At 36.6% G+C, this 19,722-nt stretch overlaps 1 protein-coding gene across 1 annotated transcript; it reads right to left on the bottom strand.

Annotated features, from left to right (window-relative positions):
- Positions 1–518: 518 nt before the first annotated feature.
- LOC107574788 (serine/threonine-protein phosphatase 2A 56 kDa regulatory subunit alpha isoform-like) lies at positions 519–19,518 on the bottom strand. The gene is made up of 7 exons (XM_016261228.1): positions 19,375–19,518; positions 11,829–11,921; positions 8,022–8,152; positions 7,221–7,280; positions 6,891–6,999; positions 2,988–3,041; positions 519–587 (listed from the first exon to the last, which is right to left on the bottom strand). Exons 1-7 carry the CDS (start codon positions 19,516–19,518, stop codon positions 519–521), a joined length of 660 nt encoding a protein of 219 aa, XP_016116714.1.
- Positions 19,519–19,722: the final 204 nt, after the last annotated feature.

The following is a 19,722-nucleotide window of genomic DNA, read 5'->3' as shown; positions in this document are numbered from 1 at the left end:
AAAACTTTTTTTTTTTTAAGTTTTAAGTTGCAGATTCTGTTCTGATGTTCTCACGCTTGGACAGGGGTTTCTGACCAGGTTCACTACATTTGTGCTTCACTCTTTGCATTTCTAAGGTTAATTTTTTGACACTTCCATGGAGTATATCTTATGTATCATTAGAACTATAGGCAACAAATCTTAATATCCAGCTCAGATCACATTTATGGTAAAATACATTTCAAACTCAAGATTCATGGTAGGGTTTCCGACATTTAATTGTTAACGCTTGCTCATGTGTCTCTAAACATAGCCTCCAGAGCCAAACAGATTTTCTTTTGTCAGTATTTTTGTCTTATTTTCCAGTAAAAACTTCAGAAGCCAGATTGTATAAGAATAGTTCTTAGAGAATATATCTTAAGAAAAATAAATTAATTAATTCAAGATATATTCCCATATAACAAGAAGTATTATCTTAAACTATTATTATTATTATATAATTCTATTGTACATGTATTTTGTTTAGATATTTCAACATTTCAAACAATTTCAGGTGGAAAAAAAGGCAAAAGTACTGTGGGCCAAAATTTAAGAAGACCACGGACCACCTAAGAGGAAACAGAAACGATCTGATAAATGTAGCGATTCTAATGAACTTGAGCTAGAAAATATGTATCATATACATGGTGAAATACAGGGAAAGTTTTTTTTTTGTTTGTTTGTTTATAATTTTGCGCAAAGCCACCATGGCTATACTCATGGTGAGAACAAGTGAAAAGGAAGGGAGGAAATAAATAAATATGAACAAAAAAGGATAAAAAAATAAATAAATGAAATAAAAAATAAATAAACAAAATATTATCTTGAATTAAAAAAAATAATAATCTGGCCTCACTTCATTAAAAAAAAAAACCTTAATTAAGAATCAACTGAGAAGTTGATAATAATAATAATACAAAAAATAAAGGGAAAATGTTATAATAATAATAATAATAAAGAATTTCTATTATTCTATTTCTAATATAAATTACTACCATTAATTAAATAATCATCAACATCATTATATAGAATTTCATATTTTTTTCTATTATTATTACTTTATGAGGGACATTGCTTCAATTACAATGGGGGATATGCTTATTTTTTTGTCTAATTTGTTAGCTAGCTAGTTTTGTAAGCTAACAAATAGTCGTATTTTAATGCATCACAAGCACTGCATTATGCAAACTGTGACATTCAATTGTTTAGTAGTGTTGACAAGAACAAACTGTATAAATGGTAACTAGCTTTCAACTATAACAGTACATTTGGCACCTTCCTGTCTTCTGACCGCCAGAATTCATTTCTCATTCCTCTTCTTTTCGAAATGCATGCAAACTTTGGACTGACATTTTGGCCATTTCGTCTACTTTGAGTAGTTGACAGATAAATCGTGTCGGTGCGGGTGCTGTGCTATTTTTATTGGGTCAGATGGATGTCTCATGCCATTTCCTCTGCGGTTTACTTACACTCTGCAAACCCAGAAATATGACGTATCATTCATCGTACCATATCATTCATAGCTCTGCCTTCAACACCATCGCCCTCTAACTTGGAGATTCATGCCTGTGTGAAGCCAAGAGTTCATTCCTCCTCTAACTTGGAGATTCATGCCTGTGTGAAGCCAAGAGTTCATTCCTCCTCTAACTTGGAGATTCATGCCTGTGTGAAGCCAAGAGTTCATTCCTGCTTGCAGGCGGACAGCAGTGGTCATAAGCTCATGATGAACTGTGGCCTTCCCTGCGGTTGGCGGCACGTCCTCAGAATCAAGTCACTGTTCACACATGACTGTTCAACCAAACCCAGCAACAGCCGCCGTATTATCACACTGGCTGAAAAATACACAGATGGCCAGCGACAGCGCCTCAGCATCTTCACACTCTGCTGTCTGAGAAAGTGTGGCATGAGTACCTGTTCCTTGTGCTTTCATATCTGGTATAGTTTATAAGTTCATGAATTGCTGCTTGAGGGGTTTAAACATTCACCATTGTGGCCTCAATCAAGGCACTTGAAGGGATAGTTCACCCAAAAATGACAATTCCGTCATCATTTACAAGTAGTAAATGATCAAGTAAGTACCTCAAGTAGTTTCAAACCTGTATGAATGTCTTTGTTCTGCCGAACGCAAAGGGAGATATTTTGAAGAAAGTTTGTAACCGGGCTGTTTTGGGGCACCATTGACTTCCATAGTATTTTTTTCTCATACTATGGAAGTCAATGGTGCCCCAAAACAGCCCGGTTACAAACTTTCTTCAAAATATCTCCCTTTGCGTTCGGCAGAACAAAGAAATTTATACGGGTTTGGAACTACTTGAGGGCGAGTAAATGATGACAGAATTTTCATTTTTGGGTGAACCATCCCTTTAACTTTTGGGTTTCGTCTCTGTAATAAGTGCACTGGAAGTCATATTAGTAGCACATGCCACTGCATTATACTACCATAAACAAATCATCTACTATAGTATAATGAAATATTTGCCATTTTGTGCAAAAACAGAACCAATAATTAATATACAGCTATGGGAAAAAAAAATTAAGAGACCACTTGAAAATTTCTCTGGATTCACGATTTCAGTAAAACGTAATTTTTGGTTTCTTCTATAACTACTGATGACTTTTTTTGTTTTTTTTGCATACAATGACAATTGGTCAAAGTAACAAAAAAGATGCCATGTTTAGACATGTTTCGATTCATTTTTAGACAACACAATACCAATGTTTTAACTTCAGAAGAGTTGAGACATCAATATTTGGTGGAATAACCCTGATTTTCAAATCACAGCAAATGAAAACATTTGTTATTTTGACCAATTGTCAAAAAACCTACCAGCCATCAAGACCATTAACTACTATTTGGGACAAGACTATAATTTTGCCCTACAAAAGTCAGGTGTGGGAATTTTTTTATAAGTCATATTTTTGAATTCAGATGGGAGGACTGTGTAGTGCGAGGCTGAGGTGAGCAGTACCACTTCAGTGAGGGTCGGGTCCTTTTCTATGAACTGAACCACACAGTAGGCCAGCTGAAACACAACAAGGTCAAGGGTCAGTGTGAACAGTAGATACTAAAGAAGAGATGGTGTGTGCAAACAATCAGCCTGCCAAATATTTTCATATCAGCATGCTTATGAATAGGAAGTAAAGTTGGATGAATTTTAAATAGCTACTGGCCATATAAAATCACCAGATTAATTTCTCTGCTTTGAACGTTTTCCATAACTGTAAAACTAAGAAGTGCACAAAACTAAATACAGTCGCAGGGGGGAAATGTGATGTGCATTTTATCTGGATTGTTCTTCAAAATAAAAAAAACGTTGTAAACAGGAGTGCGCTATTTCTCCTGACCATTGCACAGATCTGATCCTCACTTAAATGAAACGTTTAGTAGGTAATTGCCGCCAAAGGAGGGTCAATCCAAGGATTCACAAACTAACCTAGTGCCACTAGAGCGCACATAATATTTAATTGAAGTTCCCACCTGAGATTATGAATTCATATCCCAAAAATGTAAAACAACTCTATGCAACTGCAGCTTTTTTAGTAAGCGTTTTAATTAATTATTAGCAACTGGATCAACAAACCCTGACACAGTATGTTGAATAAAGACATTCAAATCTATCCCCCGTTTGTGTTTTATTTGTTTCAACAAAATCAGAGCCAGGCTGCAGATTCTGGGCAGGCAGAGAATTGTGTAGTGTATGATGGATGTTCTTTTAATATTTAGTTTCGGATTATGATTCTATTGAGTCAGAGGATATATAACATGTTTGATATTTTGAGCTGATTTTAGAACACATTGTTCTCTTTTGTTGCTTGAGTTTGTGTCCAGTGCTGTCCAGATTTTAAAAGTCATGTAGTTTTTTCCAGCCATTAGGAACAGATCAAATTGTATGACCAATTTAAGCAGAAATTCAGCTAAATCCAAAGGGTTCACATGCATTTTTCCTGCAACTGTATCAGAAAGAATATATATTTTTAAATGGAAAGTTTTTGTTAAATATAATTTTTGACACATCACAGGCATTTATAAGAGAATATGGAGCTCATACTTGGATGAAAAAAGATGCCTCATTTTTATTCAGAGGCTCAAAATTTGCAAAAATATGAAATGTGGTGCAGTTGCTGATATTTATATGGCCAAACGGAAGATGAAAGTTTGATAGCTTCTAATATAAATCATGAGCTCTTTAATAACAGCATGACAGACTAACATAAAATTCATATAAATGTCTATATCTCCCGATAATATACGTCACCCTGGACCACAAAACCAGTCATAAGGGTCAAGTTTTTTTTAAAATTGAGGATAGGACAATATTTGGCCGAGATGAAAATATTCGAAAATCTGGAATCTGAGGGTGCAAAAAAAAAAAAATCTAAATATTAAGAAGATCACCTTTAAATCTATCCAAATGAAGTCCTTAGCAACACATATTACTAATGAATGAGAATACATTTTCGATATATTTACGATAGGAAATTTACAAAATATCTTCATGTAACATGACCTTTACTTAATATCCTAGTGATTTATGGCATAAAAGAAAAATCGATCATTTTGACCCATACAATGTATTTTTGGCTATTGCTACAAATATACCCCAGCGACTTAAGACTGGTTTCATGCTTCAGGGTCACACATGTCTTAGTAAGATGATATTTAAATGCTTAGTTTTATGATCAAAGCTCTATAGTTTGTATTGTGGTGGCGGGCAAAACATATAATGCAGTGCAATACAATGACAACTGAGAGATAAGCATTACTCAAAAGCCTGATGGATAATATTTTATACAGTTTAACATGATTTCATACTTCAGTTCAGGAAGTGCAGATGTTATGAAGATGTGTAGTGTAGAAGTTATTCGTACGTTTGTTTGTAAAGATTTGACAGCAAAAAGACACATAAATCCCGACCTGAAGTTGGAAAGAAGGCACTTCGATTGGTTGTAGTAGATTGTGTACAACAGGCTTTTCAGTTTTGATCATGCTGATCATTTAGAGGGCTTTAGAGGTTATTTGCGTATCAGATATGTCACAGTAGGCTTTACAGGGTTACCTGTGCGTGGAACAGCGCCAGTCCTTTGGCAGTGTGCAAGGGAATGAGGATCTTCATGAGGAACTGCTTGTGTTCAGCCTTCAGCGGCAGAGCAAAGCCATTGATGATACTGCGATTATAAAGACAGCGACACAACTGATGACATGAAGCATGAAAGGTTTGACATTAGATGACTGCAGCCAGCCGACACCAATACACTGCTGCTGCCACCAGCTGCCAAGCAACCTTTTACCCAGCATGCACTCTGACGCTACGCTATGTTCAAATGCACTAACTCCGTTAAATGATCCATGTGAACAGAACCTGAAAGAAAATCAAACAAAGACTCACCTGCCCAGAATCTCAAGGAATTCAGCAACTCCATTAAAGTGCTCAGTTTCATAGATGAATCTGGGAAAATTATGATATGAACGATTTACATTTCAAATAAAATATGATAAATAAATGATGTAATATAAACATAATAAATTACAATTTATAAAAAATTTTTTTTTTACTAAATGCACAGTATACAATCCAAAAGTTTTTTTTTTCTTCTGTACATTATTCAACATTCATTCTCTTTTGTTGCTTGAGTTTGTGTCCAGTGCTGTCCAGATTTTAAAAGTCATGTAGTTTTTTCCAGCCATTAGGAACAGATCAAATTGTATGACCAATTTAAGCAGAAATTCAGCTAAATCCAAAGGGTTCACATGCATTTTTCCTGCAACTGTATCAGAAAGAATATATATTTTTAAATGGAAAGTTTTTGTTAAATATAATTTTTGACACATCACAGGCATTTATAAGAGAATATGGAGCTCATACTTGGATGAAAAAAGATGCCTCATTTTTATTCAGAGGCTCAAAATTTGCAAAAATATGAAATGTGGTGCAGTTGCTGATATTTATATGGCCAAACGGAAGATGAAAGTTTGATAGCTTCTAATATAAATCATGAGCTCTTTAATAACAGCATGACAGACTAACATAAAATTCATATAAATGTCTATATCTCCCGATAATATACGTCACCCTGGACCACAAAACCAGTCATAAGGGTCAAGTTTTTTTTAAAATTGAGGATAGGACAATATTTGGCCGAGATGAAAATATTCGAAAATCTGGAATCTGAGGGTGCAAAAAAAAAAAAATCTAAATATTAAGAAGATCACCTTTAAATCTATCCAAATGAAGTCCTTAGCAACACATATTACTAATGAATGAGAATACATTTTCGATATATTTACGATAGGAAATTTACAAAATATCTTCATGTAACATGACCTTTACTTAATATCCTAGTGATTTATGGCATAAAAGAAAAATCGATCATTTTGACCCATACAATGTATTTTTGGCTATTGCTACAAATATACCCCAGCGACTTAAGACTGGTTTCATGCTTCAGGGTCACACATGTCTTAGTAAGATGATATTTAAATGCTTAGTTTTATGATCAAAGCTCTATAGTTTGTATTGTGGTGGCGGGCAAAACATATAATGCAGTGCAATACAATGACAACTGAGAGATAAGCATTACTCAAAAGCCTGATGGATAATATTTTATACAGTTTAACATGATTTCATACTTCAGTTCAGGAAGTGCAGATGTTATGAAGATGTGTAGTGTAGAAGTTATTCGTACGTTTGTTTGTAAAGATTTGACAGCAAAAAGACACATAAATCCCGACCTGAAGTTGGAAAGAAGGCACTTCGATTGGTTGTAGTAGATTGTGTACAACAGGCTTTTCAGTTTTGATCATGCTGATCATTTAGAGGGCTTTAGAGGTTATTTGCGTATCAGATATGTCACAGTAGGCTTTACAGGGTTACCTGTGCGTGGAACAGCGCCAGTCCTTTGGCAGTGTGCAAGGGAATGAGGATCTTCATGAGGAACTGCTTGTGTTCAGCCTTCAGCGGCAGAGCAAAGCCATTGATGATACTGCGATTATAAAGACAGCGACACAACTGATGACATGAAGCATGAAAGGTTTGACATTAGATGACTGCAGCCAGCCGACACCAATACACTGCTGCTGCCACCAGCTGCCAAGCAACCTTTTACCCAGCATGCACTCTGACGCTACGCTATGTTCAAATGCACTAACTCCGTTAAATGATCCATGTGAACAGAACCTGAAAGAAAATCAAACAAAGACTCACCTGCCCAGAATCTCAAGGAATTCAGCAACTCCATTAAAGTGCTCAGTTTCATAGATGAATCTGGGAAAATTATGATATGAACGATTTACATTTCAAATAAAATATGATAAATAAATGATGTAATATAAACATAATAAATTACAATTTATAAAAAATTTTTTTTTTACTAAATGCACAGTATACAATCCAAAAGTTTTTTTTTTCTTCTGTACATTATTCAACATTCATAAACTAGTCAGAAATTGTTTAATATTTATTTAAATATAATTTAATATTTTTCCATATTCTGTAACTGACTATTAGTAATACTTTTGCCTGGATTTGGAAAGCTTACTGTTAGTCGAGTAATTGACACGGTTTACCCTGAAGCATTTCACACACTTTACACAGCTATCATTTTTGGAAATCTTATTTCATAATGCACAGATAATCTTTATCCAAATCATTTACATGGTTTATACTAGCAGTTCACCAACGTATTTGCATTACTTTGACACGCAAAAAACATTTTTTACATAAAGATTACAAAGTCACGTAAAAATGTCAAAAAATACAGACACGTTCATTCAGAAATCATTCTAACATGCTGAAACATTGCTTATTATTATCAGTGTTGAAAACAGTTGTGCTGCTTAACATTTTTGTGGAATAGAACGTTTAAATGACAGCATTTATTTGAAATAGTATTTTTTTCTAACATTATAAATGCTGTTACTGTCACTTAATTTTGTGCATCCTTGCTGAATCAAAGTTTTGAATGGCAGTGTATATGCATAAGTGTAAAAATAAGTGTTTTCGTACCTCAGAAATATGTTGTTGATTTGTTTCCGAACACAGGCACGCAAACCCAGAAACTTCCCGTAGATGCGATGCAGAATCGTTTTTAAAAACTCTCGCTCACGAGGATCTTCACTGTCAAACAGTTCTAAGAGCTGAAAAAAAAGGAAGGAGCGAGTTAATTTTCTCTCACAATCATTACCCTTTTCAATCGTCTTGCTTGAAGATGCCAGTTCTCTGCAGTTTCTCTGTTCTAATATTTTTGAAAAAATCACTACACAATGAAACTTCTCTGAATAGAGCGACATTTTATTTGTAGTCAAATGCTTGGGGTATCTGGGTTTTTAAACAAGGGGCAACATGATGACAGCTACATAATGGCCTCATTCACATCTCTTATTATAGTATGAGGTTGCAACTCTACAATAATGTAATCATTATCTTATTTTTGTCATTTTCAAAATATGAAAAATAATCCATTTAGAATAAATGAAAACAGTATTTAATGCCATGCAACATACAATTTGTACCCAGTTGAAACTCCTAATGGAAGGTTTAATGGAATGGTTTGATCTGGCAGCATCAACTCTTATGTCACATTAGACTGTCTGCACAGGACTGTGTTATGCAATGCTACCTTTAGCCTCCAGACAATGAATCCCTGTCATGAGTGATGTATTTGACAACAGCCTTTATACAACATGACATTATTAGTAAATGAGTTCAACCTCAATCACATTCATGAGGCCGTTAGTGATGTCTAAAACATTAGTAACTCTAAATCAAAATTCAAACAGGATTATAAATGCTCATCCTCCACATGCAGGGCTTGTTTAAATAGATCACTACGAATAAGCTGGAATGCAAGACCAGCTGACCATAGCTTTATCACCCAAAAATAAAGCACTTTCGAATGGAAATTTAATTCATTCAAGCAGTTAAGTGGTCACCAAGGTATGCCTATGATGAAAATTACAGGCCTCTATCATCTTTTTAAGTGGGAGAACTTGCACAATTGGTGGCTGACTAAATACTTTTTTTTCCCCATTGTATATATATATATATATGAAATAAAAAAACATTTTATATACACTTACATCCAAACATTTATGAGTATTTTTTTTTATAAAAAACCTTTATTAAAATCTTTTAAACTTTCATGCAAGAATGCATTATATTGATCAAAAGAGACTCTTACATTGTTAAAAAATTTTTTTATAAAAATAAATAAATACTGTTCTTTTGAACCTTCAATTCATTGTTTCACAGTTTCCACAAAAATATTAAGCATCAATTGTCTTCAACATTAATAATGATAAGAAATTGTTTCTCGAGCAGCAAATCAGCATATTAGAAAGATTTCTGAAGGATCATGTGACACTGAAGACTGTAATGATGCTGAAAATTCAGCAGTGTCAAAGGAATAAATTACATTTTAAAATATATTAAACAAGAAAACAATTATTTTAAATTGTAATAATATTTCATAATATTTTAGTGCACTTATAATTAAATAAATGCAGCCTTGTTGAGCATAATATACTCTCTATCTTATATATATATATATATAATAAAACTAAAAAAAATTAATAAAAATCAAGTACCATCTTATTGCATATTCCGTTTTTCAAAAATACACCAAAATGGTAGTAAATGCAGTTGCGTAATTTCTGTACAACAGCATCTCCAAAAGGAACAATTTGGAGCAAAAAACAACAGGAATCCAGTAACACTATCACTACCACATCTCTACTAGAAGAACTCTTTTTGTGTTGTGTCTGCTGTCTGTCATTATGTTCTCCATCCCAGCCTGCACTACAGTGCTGACTCTTTCCTTCCTGTGGTGTAAACAACAGAGTGCTATTTAAAGCAGCCCAGGAAACGCTCACATCGTGGAAACTTGCCTTTACCAGCTTCCACACTGACTCTACATTCCAGAGCATTCAGTGCACTCAGGGGGAATGACCGGGTCGATACGGACAGCTGATGACCCACTGCTTTACGCAGGAACAGAATAAGGCAGATCCAAAAGAGGAAGAGACCAGGCCTGCCAAGCATGCAATTTCATATTTCTAAATATTTACCATTTCAGCTGTAAAAGTCAGGGAAGGGATATTAAATATATTTGCTATTAAGTAGTCTCCTACAAGAACGCATTTTCTTAATCTGTATTTTGTTTTACCGTTTCTAAAAATCCTCAAAACAGGTTAAATTTACTTCAGGACCAAAACGGTGTAAGATACAACTTGTTTTAAGAATATATCTTTAACTATGCTTATTTTTCTTCTCTTTATTCCCCATTTAATACAAAGGATATCAAATTGGTGTGTTTTAGGATAGATCTCACAAAACCGTTAAAATGTTTGCTTAAAACAACATAAAAAATCAAATTAAAAAAAAATGAAGAGGAATATATTCAAGTCTTAATATCTTATATATAAGATTATGCTCCTTTAAAATAAAATGGCAAATGCCCAGAAAAATAAAAAAAATTATTACTAATAATTACAAAGTATAATTTTCTGAAACATAACAATAAATAAATAATGTAATTTTTATAATATATTCATATAATTACAATTGATTCATTAAAGGGGTCATACGATGCGATTTCAATTTTTCCTTTCTCTTTGGAGTGTTACAAGCTCTTGGTGCATAAAGAAGATCTGTAAAGTTGCAAAGACTAAAGTCTCAAATCCAAAGAGATATTCTTTATAAAAGTTAAGAGTCAACCACGCCTACCTAAAACGGCTCGTTCTAACACGCCCCCACATGTCTATGTCACTGTGTGGGAAGATTTGCATAACGCCGCCCAAATGTTCACGCAAAGAAAGAAGGCGTAACTTTTATTCTCACTGTAGTATTGTTGTTGTCGCCTCCATGAGGTTGTGGAGACGCTGTGTGTTTCGTTGTGAAAGCGAAACTACTTTGTTTGGCCTTCCAAAAGAGGACGATATCTGCTTCGTCATGCCTGGAGCTGATCCGTGCTGGTCGCTGAGGAAATACATCAACTTCGCGCTGTGGATTGCCGGATCGGCTTTCACCGTGGACAAAGCGGAGTCCAGTCCGGGGTCGTCACATGTGGTTGCTGCAAACTCACCGGCCGCTCCTTCGTCGAATCCGCCAACCGTTCCTCACTCTAGCCCGCCGGCTGCCGCTCACTCTAGCCAGCCGTGTGTGATGCTTGTGAAAGCGAAAATACTTTGTTTGGCCTTCCAATAGAGGACACAACTAGAAATCAGTGGTTATTTTGTATTTACAACACTGTTCCAGAACAGTTCAAACCAAATATTTAGATGTGTGCAGCGCATTTTATGGAGGACTGTTTCCTGATCCTGGGAGAGTAGACTACAATGCCGGCTGTTCTGACTCACAGACTGTAAGTATGTTTTCATTTGAAGGATTTGCCACTGATGATTCAAACGCGAGTTTTGAGCAGTGTAGAGTAGTGCTTGTTGTTTGTCATTTCTCCAATCACAAATGCAGACATGGTTTTAAGTTTACGTGGTGCGATGCAACGCCGGCTGGGACACGGCATCACAGTATGGTAAGGGGTGTAACATTTCCGTCACACGCTTGAGGTATTCGGCCAATCAGAATGCACTGGATAGCTGGCCAATCAGAGCACACCTCGCTTTTCAGACCGATGAGCTTTGTAAAAATCGACGTGTCTCAGAAATGCGGGCATAGAGAAGAAACAATGTACAGTATGTGGAAAATAATGTGTTTTTATTTACCTTAAACCGCATAAACATTTCATTACACCAAATACATAAAATAATGTTATTTTTAGCAACATTTGATGACCCCTTTCATTCAAAGTTCATATACCTGTAGTACAAACTTCTGGTCAATGTAGCGTTTGGCAGTACTTGGCTGGAAGTCTGGATTTTCTAGGAATCGAAGGAAAAACTCATACACCAACTGAAAAAAGACAAAAAAAGAGACAAAAGGCAATATTTAATATTTCTCTAATGATTTAAGCATGTGGAAACAGATATTACATATAGCTTATATCAGGGGTGTCAAACTCAATTCCTGGAGGGCAGGAGCCCTGCAGAGTTTAGATTCAAACCTAATTAAACACACCTGATCGTACTAATCAGTTCCTTCAGGTTTATTTGAAAACTACATGGTATGTGTGTTGGAGCAGGGCTGGAACAAAACTCTGCAGGGCTCCGGCCCTCCAGGAATTTAGTTTGACTCCCCTGGCTTATATGAACAAACAAACAAATAAATAATAAATCAAATGCATTTGTATTGTTGTAATGTATTGTTGGTCTAGGGAAGCGACTTACAAATGAGGACAATAGAAGCAATCAAAACCAACAAATAATATGCAAGTGCTATATTAGTATATTATTATAGTGTTATATTTAAATTTCACAAAGAAATGGGCAGCATTTTGTCCAAACAATAATAAAAAGACACATTTAATTTATAATTTGTTTAGGCCTAAAATCTCATTTTGTTAAAAATAAAATCCTTTATAAATGTTTTTGTGGCTTTCGTGGGGCTTAATAACACAATAGTATACGCACTATATCGGATTTGGATTAGACTCATCTGACCGATACCCCGATCCAGCAGAAAATGCCAGTATCGGAGCGATCCCTAAGTCCAATTATGTTTAAGTGTATATGCATGCACTGAGCTAGCCACATGCTTAAGTGGACAGGAATGTTGTAATATACACTTGGGAGTGTGTCTAATTCCAGTAATCGGGATGAACTCCTCTGGAGTAAGAAGGGAGGCCATTCCGCAGCTCAGAAACAAAATGCTTGTGGCCACCAGCAGATGTTTTTGCATCATTTTTTTTTTACTCCATTTACTTTATAAATGCACCCTCTTTGTAACGTTTAATCAAAATATTACTTATTCTTTCTCTGAAGCAACTTTCTCTTCTGCTGATGTCAGTCTGATGGCATGAGCAGTAACTTTTCACATTGTTCCAATCACCTGTCTGCCGCACATGAAACTAGCTCAGCAAACACAAAGATGGCATTCATGTTTCTCCCTCTCAAAACCCTGTTGCAGGCGGCAGGCCCAATGGACTGAATTTATCACTTGGATGTGGAATATGATATATATGGCACCTGTCAAGGGGTGTGAAGTCTGTGAACAGTGAACAGTCCGTTCTTCAATTTCAAGTATAGAAGCAGGAAAAATGGACAAGCTAAAAGATTTGAGAGACTTTGACAAAGGCCAAATAATGGTGGCTAGACGACTGGTTCAGAGCATCTCCAAAACAACTACTCTTGTGGGTTGTTCCTAGTATGCAGTGGTTAGTACCTACAAAACTGGTACAAGGAAGGGCAACTGATGAACCGGCGTACAAGGCTCATTGATGCAATTGGGGAGCGAAGGTTACTTCGTCTGATCCGATCACACAGAAGAGCTAGTGTTTCCCCTGCCATTATATTAGGGGGGCAGCCTGCCAACCCAACGGCACCCCCCGCCCCCTTTGAAGGTCAAGTTAATTTTATTTAATTATATTTTCTCTATAGCGCCAGATCACAACAGAAGTCATTTAAAGTTACCTTTCCGATAGAACGGATCTATACCTTGTTCTTTTATTAAACAAACTAAATAGCCTTATGTTATTTATCTTATTTACATGATGGCATGTCATTTCGATCTCTACGTTATGGTTGCACTCTCTGTATCATGCACAGTGGAGTTCCGCCCCGATGTGCATGCACTCCCACTAATATCTGTAAATATTAAGCTGCAAAACGACTATTTAAATATTAATTCTGCATGTCTCGGTGTTAATGAATGGCGCAGACGCGCGGTTTTGTTTACTACTTGTACTGAAGCGCGAGTGACGCTTCCGGTGATATTAACATCTGCCGTCTCACTAATGAGGACATACATAGGGCCTACATGAACAACATCTCCAGAACTGCTCTGAGATTTACTTCATGAGCATTTGACCATTTAATTTGATTAAAACTATCCTCATATCATATACACACAGAAATGTAAAAGTATTCACGGAAACCCGTCAAAATAAAAGTTTGGTTTAATTTCTCCGATCACAAATGCAGACATGGTGTTAGGTTTACACAGCGCGATGCAACACAACGTGTAAAAAGACAGTACAAGTAATTATAATCCATAATTATGTCCCCACTGGATGCAACGAATGCCCGTTCATAATGGGTTTTCATGTTTTTGAATCATCGCTCCGGCCTGACAGGGCATCATCACAGTATGGTAAGGGGCATAACATTTCCGTCACACGCTTGAGGTATTCGGCCAATCATAACGCACTGGATAGCTGGCCAATCACAGCACACCTTGCTTTTCAGACCGCTAAGCTTTGTAAAAATCGAATGCGTTTCAGAAAGGCGGGGCATAGAGGAGAAACAATAATGTACAGTATGTGGAAAATAATGTGTTTTTTTTTACCTTAAACCGCATAAACACATTTCATTACACCAAATAATCTTCTTTTTAGCAACATCATATGACCCCTTTAAGGAATAATCATACAATATTTCTTCAGTTTTAATTGTAATATTAAATGACCTTTATTTTCCACAAAAAAAATTTTTTTTTTAATTTTCATTACTTAAAAAGATAGATTAAATGAATGTTTATGCCTTAAATTTAAATACAAAAAATAAAACATTTCCTAGGGCCTTTAATAAATTGATGTTAAATTGTTTAAGTTTCATGATTTTAATTAACTATACATGCTTTTGATTAATACAATTTAATTTAACCATTTAAAGGAGTCCAGAAGAATTTTTTTTTTAAAAAGCCGTAAACCTAGGGGAAACACAGCTACTGTACTACAAAACTGCTGAAAAACTTAATGCTGACCATGATAGGAAGGTGTCAGAACACACAGTTTGCTGCGTATGGAGCTGCGTATGGAGCTGCAGACCGGTCAGAGAGCCCATGATGACCCCTGTCCTCCACTGAATGTACAAAGGGCTCCTGAGCATCAGAACTGGACCATGCAGCAATGGAAGAAGGTTGCCAAGTCTTTTAGATCAGGTGGGTGGCCGGTTGTGCGTGTGTTGTTTACCTTAGGAAGTAAGGTTGTCAAAAAGTACCGAATTTGATACCAGTCGGTACTGAAATTTAAAAAATGTGACGATACCAGCATTTCCCACTAGCCTTTTGAGCGCTGTTCAGCGGATTCTTAAAGAGCTCTGATTGGCCATTGTGTTCACGCGCTCAACAGATATGTCTGTGATTGGCTACAGTGATCAATGCTTCAGTGCCATATGTTACATATTCAATTCTAACAGAAACGTAATGGTCTAGTTTCACACGGGCTATGGAATCTTGACAGGCCGTACACTTTACTGTAATATAGACAGTAATATAATAAACACAAGGAAGTATCTCCACTCAGTTACCCATATCATTACAGACACTGTGTACACTAATAATAAATAAACAATCGCTCTATAAATATCAGAAGGATCATAACTGACATTTAGTTGACCTGAACTTTGGCCATTAACGGCATAAATACGCCCTGACATTTTGGGACTTTGATCAGAATACTGGGCTCAAAATTATTTCCCGAGGTTTCAGTGAAGATGCATTGAATTAACCAAAAGTGACAGTAAAGACATTGTTACAAAAAAAAAAAAGAATCCTGGAAAAAACTTATCACTGTTTCCATACAAATATTAAGCAGCACAACTGTTTTCAACACTGATAATAATAAGAAATGTTAGAATGGTTTCTAACATCTGACACTGAAGAATGGAGTAAAGGCTGCTGAAATTCAGCTTTGCATGACAGGAGTAAATTGTATTTTGAAATATATTACTGTTTTTACTGTATTTCTGAACAAATAAATAAATAATGCCTTGGTGGTGAGCATAAGAGACTTTTTTCAATTAAAATTTAACATTCAACATACAAAAAAATCTTATAGACCCCAAACTTTTGAATGGTAGGCCACCGCAGTAATACAATGGTATTCTTGAAAGTACAATTTAATTTCTGTTAAATATCAAATATTGAGCCATGGTACTGATACAGTATTTTTTGTAAGTTAATCCAATGGAGCTAAAATACAGTGCAGCCCTATGTAGGCTAATACACACTGCACAACAGTGCAGGCTAGAAAAAGGCATTTTATTAACGTCATCTAAAGGGTTTTCTTTCAATTATTTGTGGCTCTTTATGTACTCAAGTTCTTACAGCCGCTGTCTATCTGTTCCAGGCTGCACTGTAAAAAAAATAATACAGTACAATATACCATAATACTTTGAAGGAATTTTCCGTATTTGGTTTTTACAGGTGTTTTCCATATTTTTTTAATTACGCTTTGCATTGTGGGAACAAGAAGCTCAGTCGATTATCGGAGCAAAAACAGTGCTTGAGCAGGCGCCATTATTCACGGAGATAGTCTAGGTCAAAATGTAATTTTAAGTCGGATTTGGGGAACTGTTCTTAGACTTTCGTGGTAAATAATTTTTTTGTTAAATGTAACAAACTGTAACGTTCGTTAACTTCGTTGCGGTCTGGCTTGTTTGGCAAATGAATGACGGAGCCGTCGCATTCAACATTTTCAGCATACCGTCACATCTTACTCGACGTGGAGGTACGCGTTACAGTGTGCTCACTTTCAGTTTTATAAATAAATGTTTATGAACTTTTAATTGTTGTTGATGCGGTGCATTTGTTACTGAGCGTTGTCGTAAAGCATCGGCATATTAACGTTACTGAGGTAATGTTAAGCAGCTGTGATAACGTTAAATCTGAAGTGCGGTACAACCAGGGCTGGGAAGGTTACTTTTAAAATGTATTTCACTACATATTACAAAATACATGCTTTAAAAAGTAATCAGTAATGTATTTCGTTAGATTACTCTGGTTTAGTAACCTAATCTAAATACTTTAGAATACTTTGAAATACTTAAGCTATACACAAAGGAACATATTAATGTCTTGTTCCCTTTCGATTCAGTCACTCTACATTGCTATGGGAATTACCCATTCCTCCAAATACTACTGAAGCATTATTGAATCACGCCAGTGAAACTGGCCAATGGCGTTCAAGCGCGTGAAATATGAGGGGCTCCCACTCTATATAAAGCAACGCTTGTACGTCATCTATTCAGAATCTTTTTCTTCAGTCAACCTTCTACGAGAAGCAAGAAGCCCATCAACAAGACTACTCACCATGATCTACATGCTGCAGTGGACACGCCTTCTCTTCCCCTACTGTGTTCCGGTGAACTTCAGAAACAAGGATGACTCGCGATTGCCTCTCCAACGCAGAGCCAAACAAACTCTCTGATGGCACTCGAAGCTCTTTACATTGTCAGGGGGTATCTCCTCATCCACCATCAGTGGATGATGCAACGGCAGCCATAGTGCGCCAGAACGCCCACCACACACCAGCTTATTGGTGGAGAGGAGACAGAGTGATGAAGCCAATCAGTAGATATACAAGCCAATCTAAAGGTGCTTTCGACTCCATTTAAATCACAGGTCATAACACTATCTGCTTTCCGTCCCGAAACACTGGCCGGGCAGGAGCCACTTAATACACTTTTGCTGTGCCGTGCGCATTTATACCGAGCACTGTAGACAGTTCAGGCTCTCGGACCAGCTATTTGTATGCTTTGGAGGGCGCACAAAAGGCCTGCCAGTGTACAAGCAAAGGCTGTCACACTGGATCGTCGACGCAATTGCTTTGGCTTATGGCTCTAAGGGCGTGAAATGTCCTATAGGCGTTCGGGCCTAGGCCTGGGCGATAAAACGGTATCGATATTTATCGACGGTACACCCTCTTCGATAACGATAGAAAAAATATTTGACATAGCGCACGCTATAGGCACGTGCTATGAGTGACGCAGACCGCACACACAAACACATGCTGAACTGAGTGCTGTAGCTGCCTGTGATGAGGAGATTGTGAAAAAAAAAATAATAATGAATAGTCGTCGAATTTAAAATAAACAATTGCATTTGACTGCAAAATAGTACAATCAAATGTTAGGTGTGCGTCTGGGAGCGTCATTAGTGGAGCGCGAGATGCGGTGATCATGATGTAAGTGACGTTGTTGCATTTTAATGTTTTATAAGTCTAGCCCATAAGACGCGCCGCTGCTGCGTTATTCATTCAAAATATAAGAGAAATATAGTAGCTCAATGCGTAGAAGATCTTGATTAGGTTAAAACCGAAACCAAGCCATTCACACAGAACGCATATTCAGTGCATTTTTTAGATGGACAAATATGACTGCTGCTCTCACGTCTCACACAAGAGTTGTATAGAAAGCCATGTGAAGTTAAAACAGTTTAAACTTTTAGAAAACGCGTCACGAATTTGTGGAGGTTTATTCCGTTTCACTGAGTCTCATATGTTTTTAAATGCAATCTGCATGATGGGTGATTCAGCTCTTTGTATTAAGCAATGCATAAATATGTGATGCTGTTTTGTTCATAATTGTTTATGCAATTTACGAAATCATGTTTGATTATAGGAGTTAATTTAGACGTAATAAACGTTTTTCTTTTTATAGACAGTTATTTCCTTTGCGTTGGCAATTTAATGCACTGCATTATTTTGCTTATTGCGCCCTCCTGTGGCCTCGGGAGACAAGCCAAAAATTTCCTTCAGACCTATTTAATCTGCATATAAAACATTAGAAATTAGATATTAGTTTCATTTTTATTTTGTGTTTGACTGTTAAAACAAAAAATATTTGTTGTTTGTCTCAATCAATTGGGTTAATTAAAAAATACAGTGGTTAAATTTAAAAGGTTTTTTCTATTGCTCTTTGTTTAAAAAAAAAAAAGATTACAAATTTAAATAATTATCGATACCGAACGATATGAAACATTATATCGTTGACACATTTTTCAGCTATATTGCTCAGCCCAATTCGGGCCCACTCAACCCGCGGACTCACGTCCTCGTGGGCCTGGGCAAATGGCATATCTATTCAGGACATTTGCATGGCGGCAGGCCGGTCGTGTCGTCACCCAGCACTTTCGCAAGGTTTTATAACCTAGATGTGTCGTCGCTTGGCTCACATGTGCTGTCAGTGCGAGCAGCGCACACGCCTACTCGGCCTCAGTTATGATCTGAGCTGCTTGCCTCAGTGGTTTTGACTAGGTCGTATACACCCCTGTATTGACGTATCACTAATTCAATGCGGTCCCTATCAGCTTATCGCATTATGATATTGTTAATCACATCTTTTAGGACATGATCACGATCATACTCTGCTTAGTTGAGCACCGGTACGGCCGCTGCATCATAACACAATTTCATTGAAATTAAACAAACTTCAACTAATCTATATGTGATGGCGCCGGAGACTGGCGTTAACTCGGCCCCTGGTGTGACGCGGCATCGTCTAGTTGCCGCGCACCCCTTGACTTTTACATGGTTTCGACTAGGTCCTGTAGACCTGAACTGTTTAACAAGAGTGCCGATATCATTGCTGCTCTCATTACGGTTCCGTATGTGAAACTTGACATACTTAGTCGAGCCAGACTCATCGCTGTGACACGGCGGGATTTTATACATTCCCATAGCAATGTAGAGTGACCGAATCGAAATGAAACGCTCTCGGTTACTCACGTAACCTTGGTTCCCTGAGATTAGGGAACAAGACATTGCTCTTATTGCCGTGTCACTAGTGCTGGGCGGTATGACCAAAACATTTTAATCACAGTATTTTTCAAAATTATACCGGTTTAACGGTACATGACTGTATTTTTTTTTTTCCAT

Source organism: Sinocyclocheilus grahami, unplaced genomic scaffold, assembly GCF_001515645.1.
Source record: "Sinocyclocheilus grahami isolate Dianchi unplaced genomic scaffold, SAMN03320097.WGS_v1.1 scaffold2339.1, whole genome shotgun sequence".
NCBI classification, from domain to species: Eukaryota; Metazoa; Chordata; class Actinopteri; order Cypriniformes; family Cyprinidae; genus Sinocyclocheilus; species Sinocyclocheilus grahami.
The sequence above is the reverse complement of the archived record's forward strand: the minus strand, read 5'-3'. Positions and strand labels throughout refer to the sequence as shown.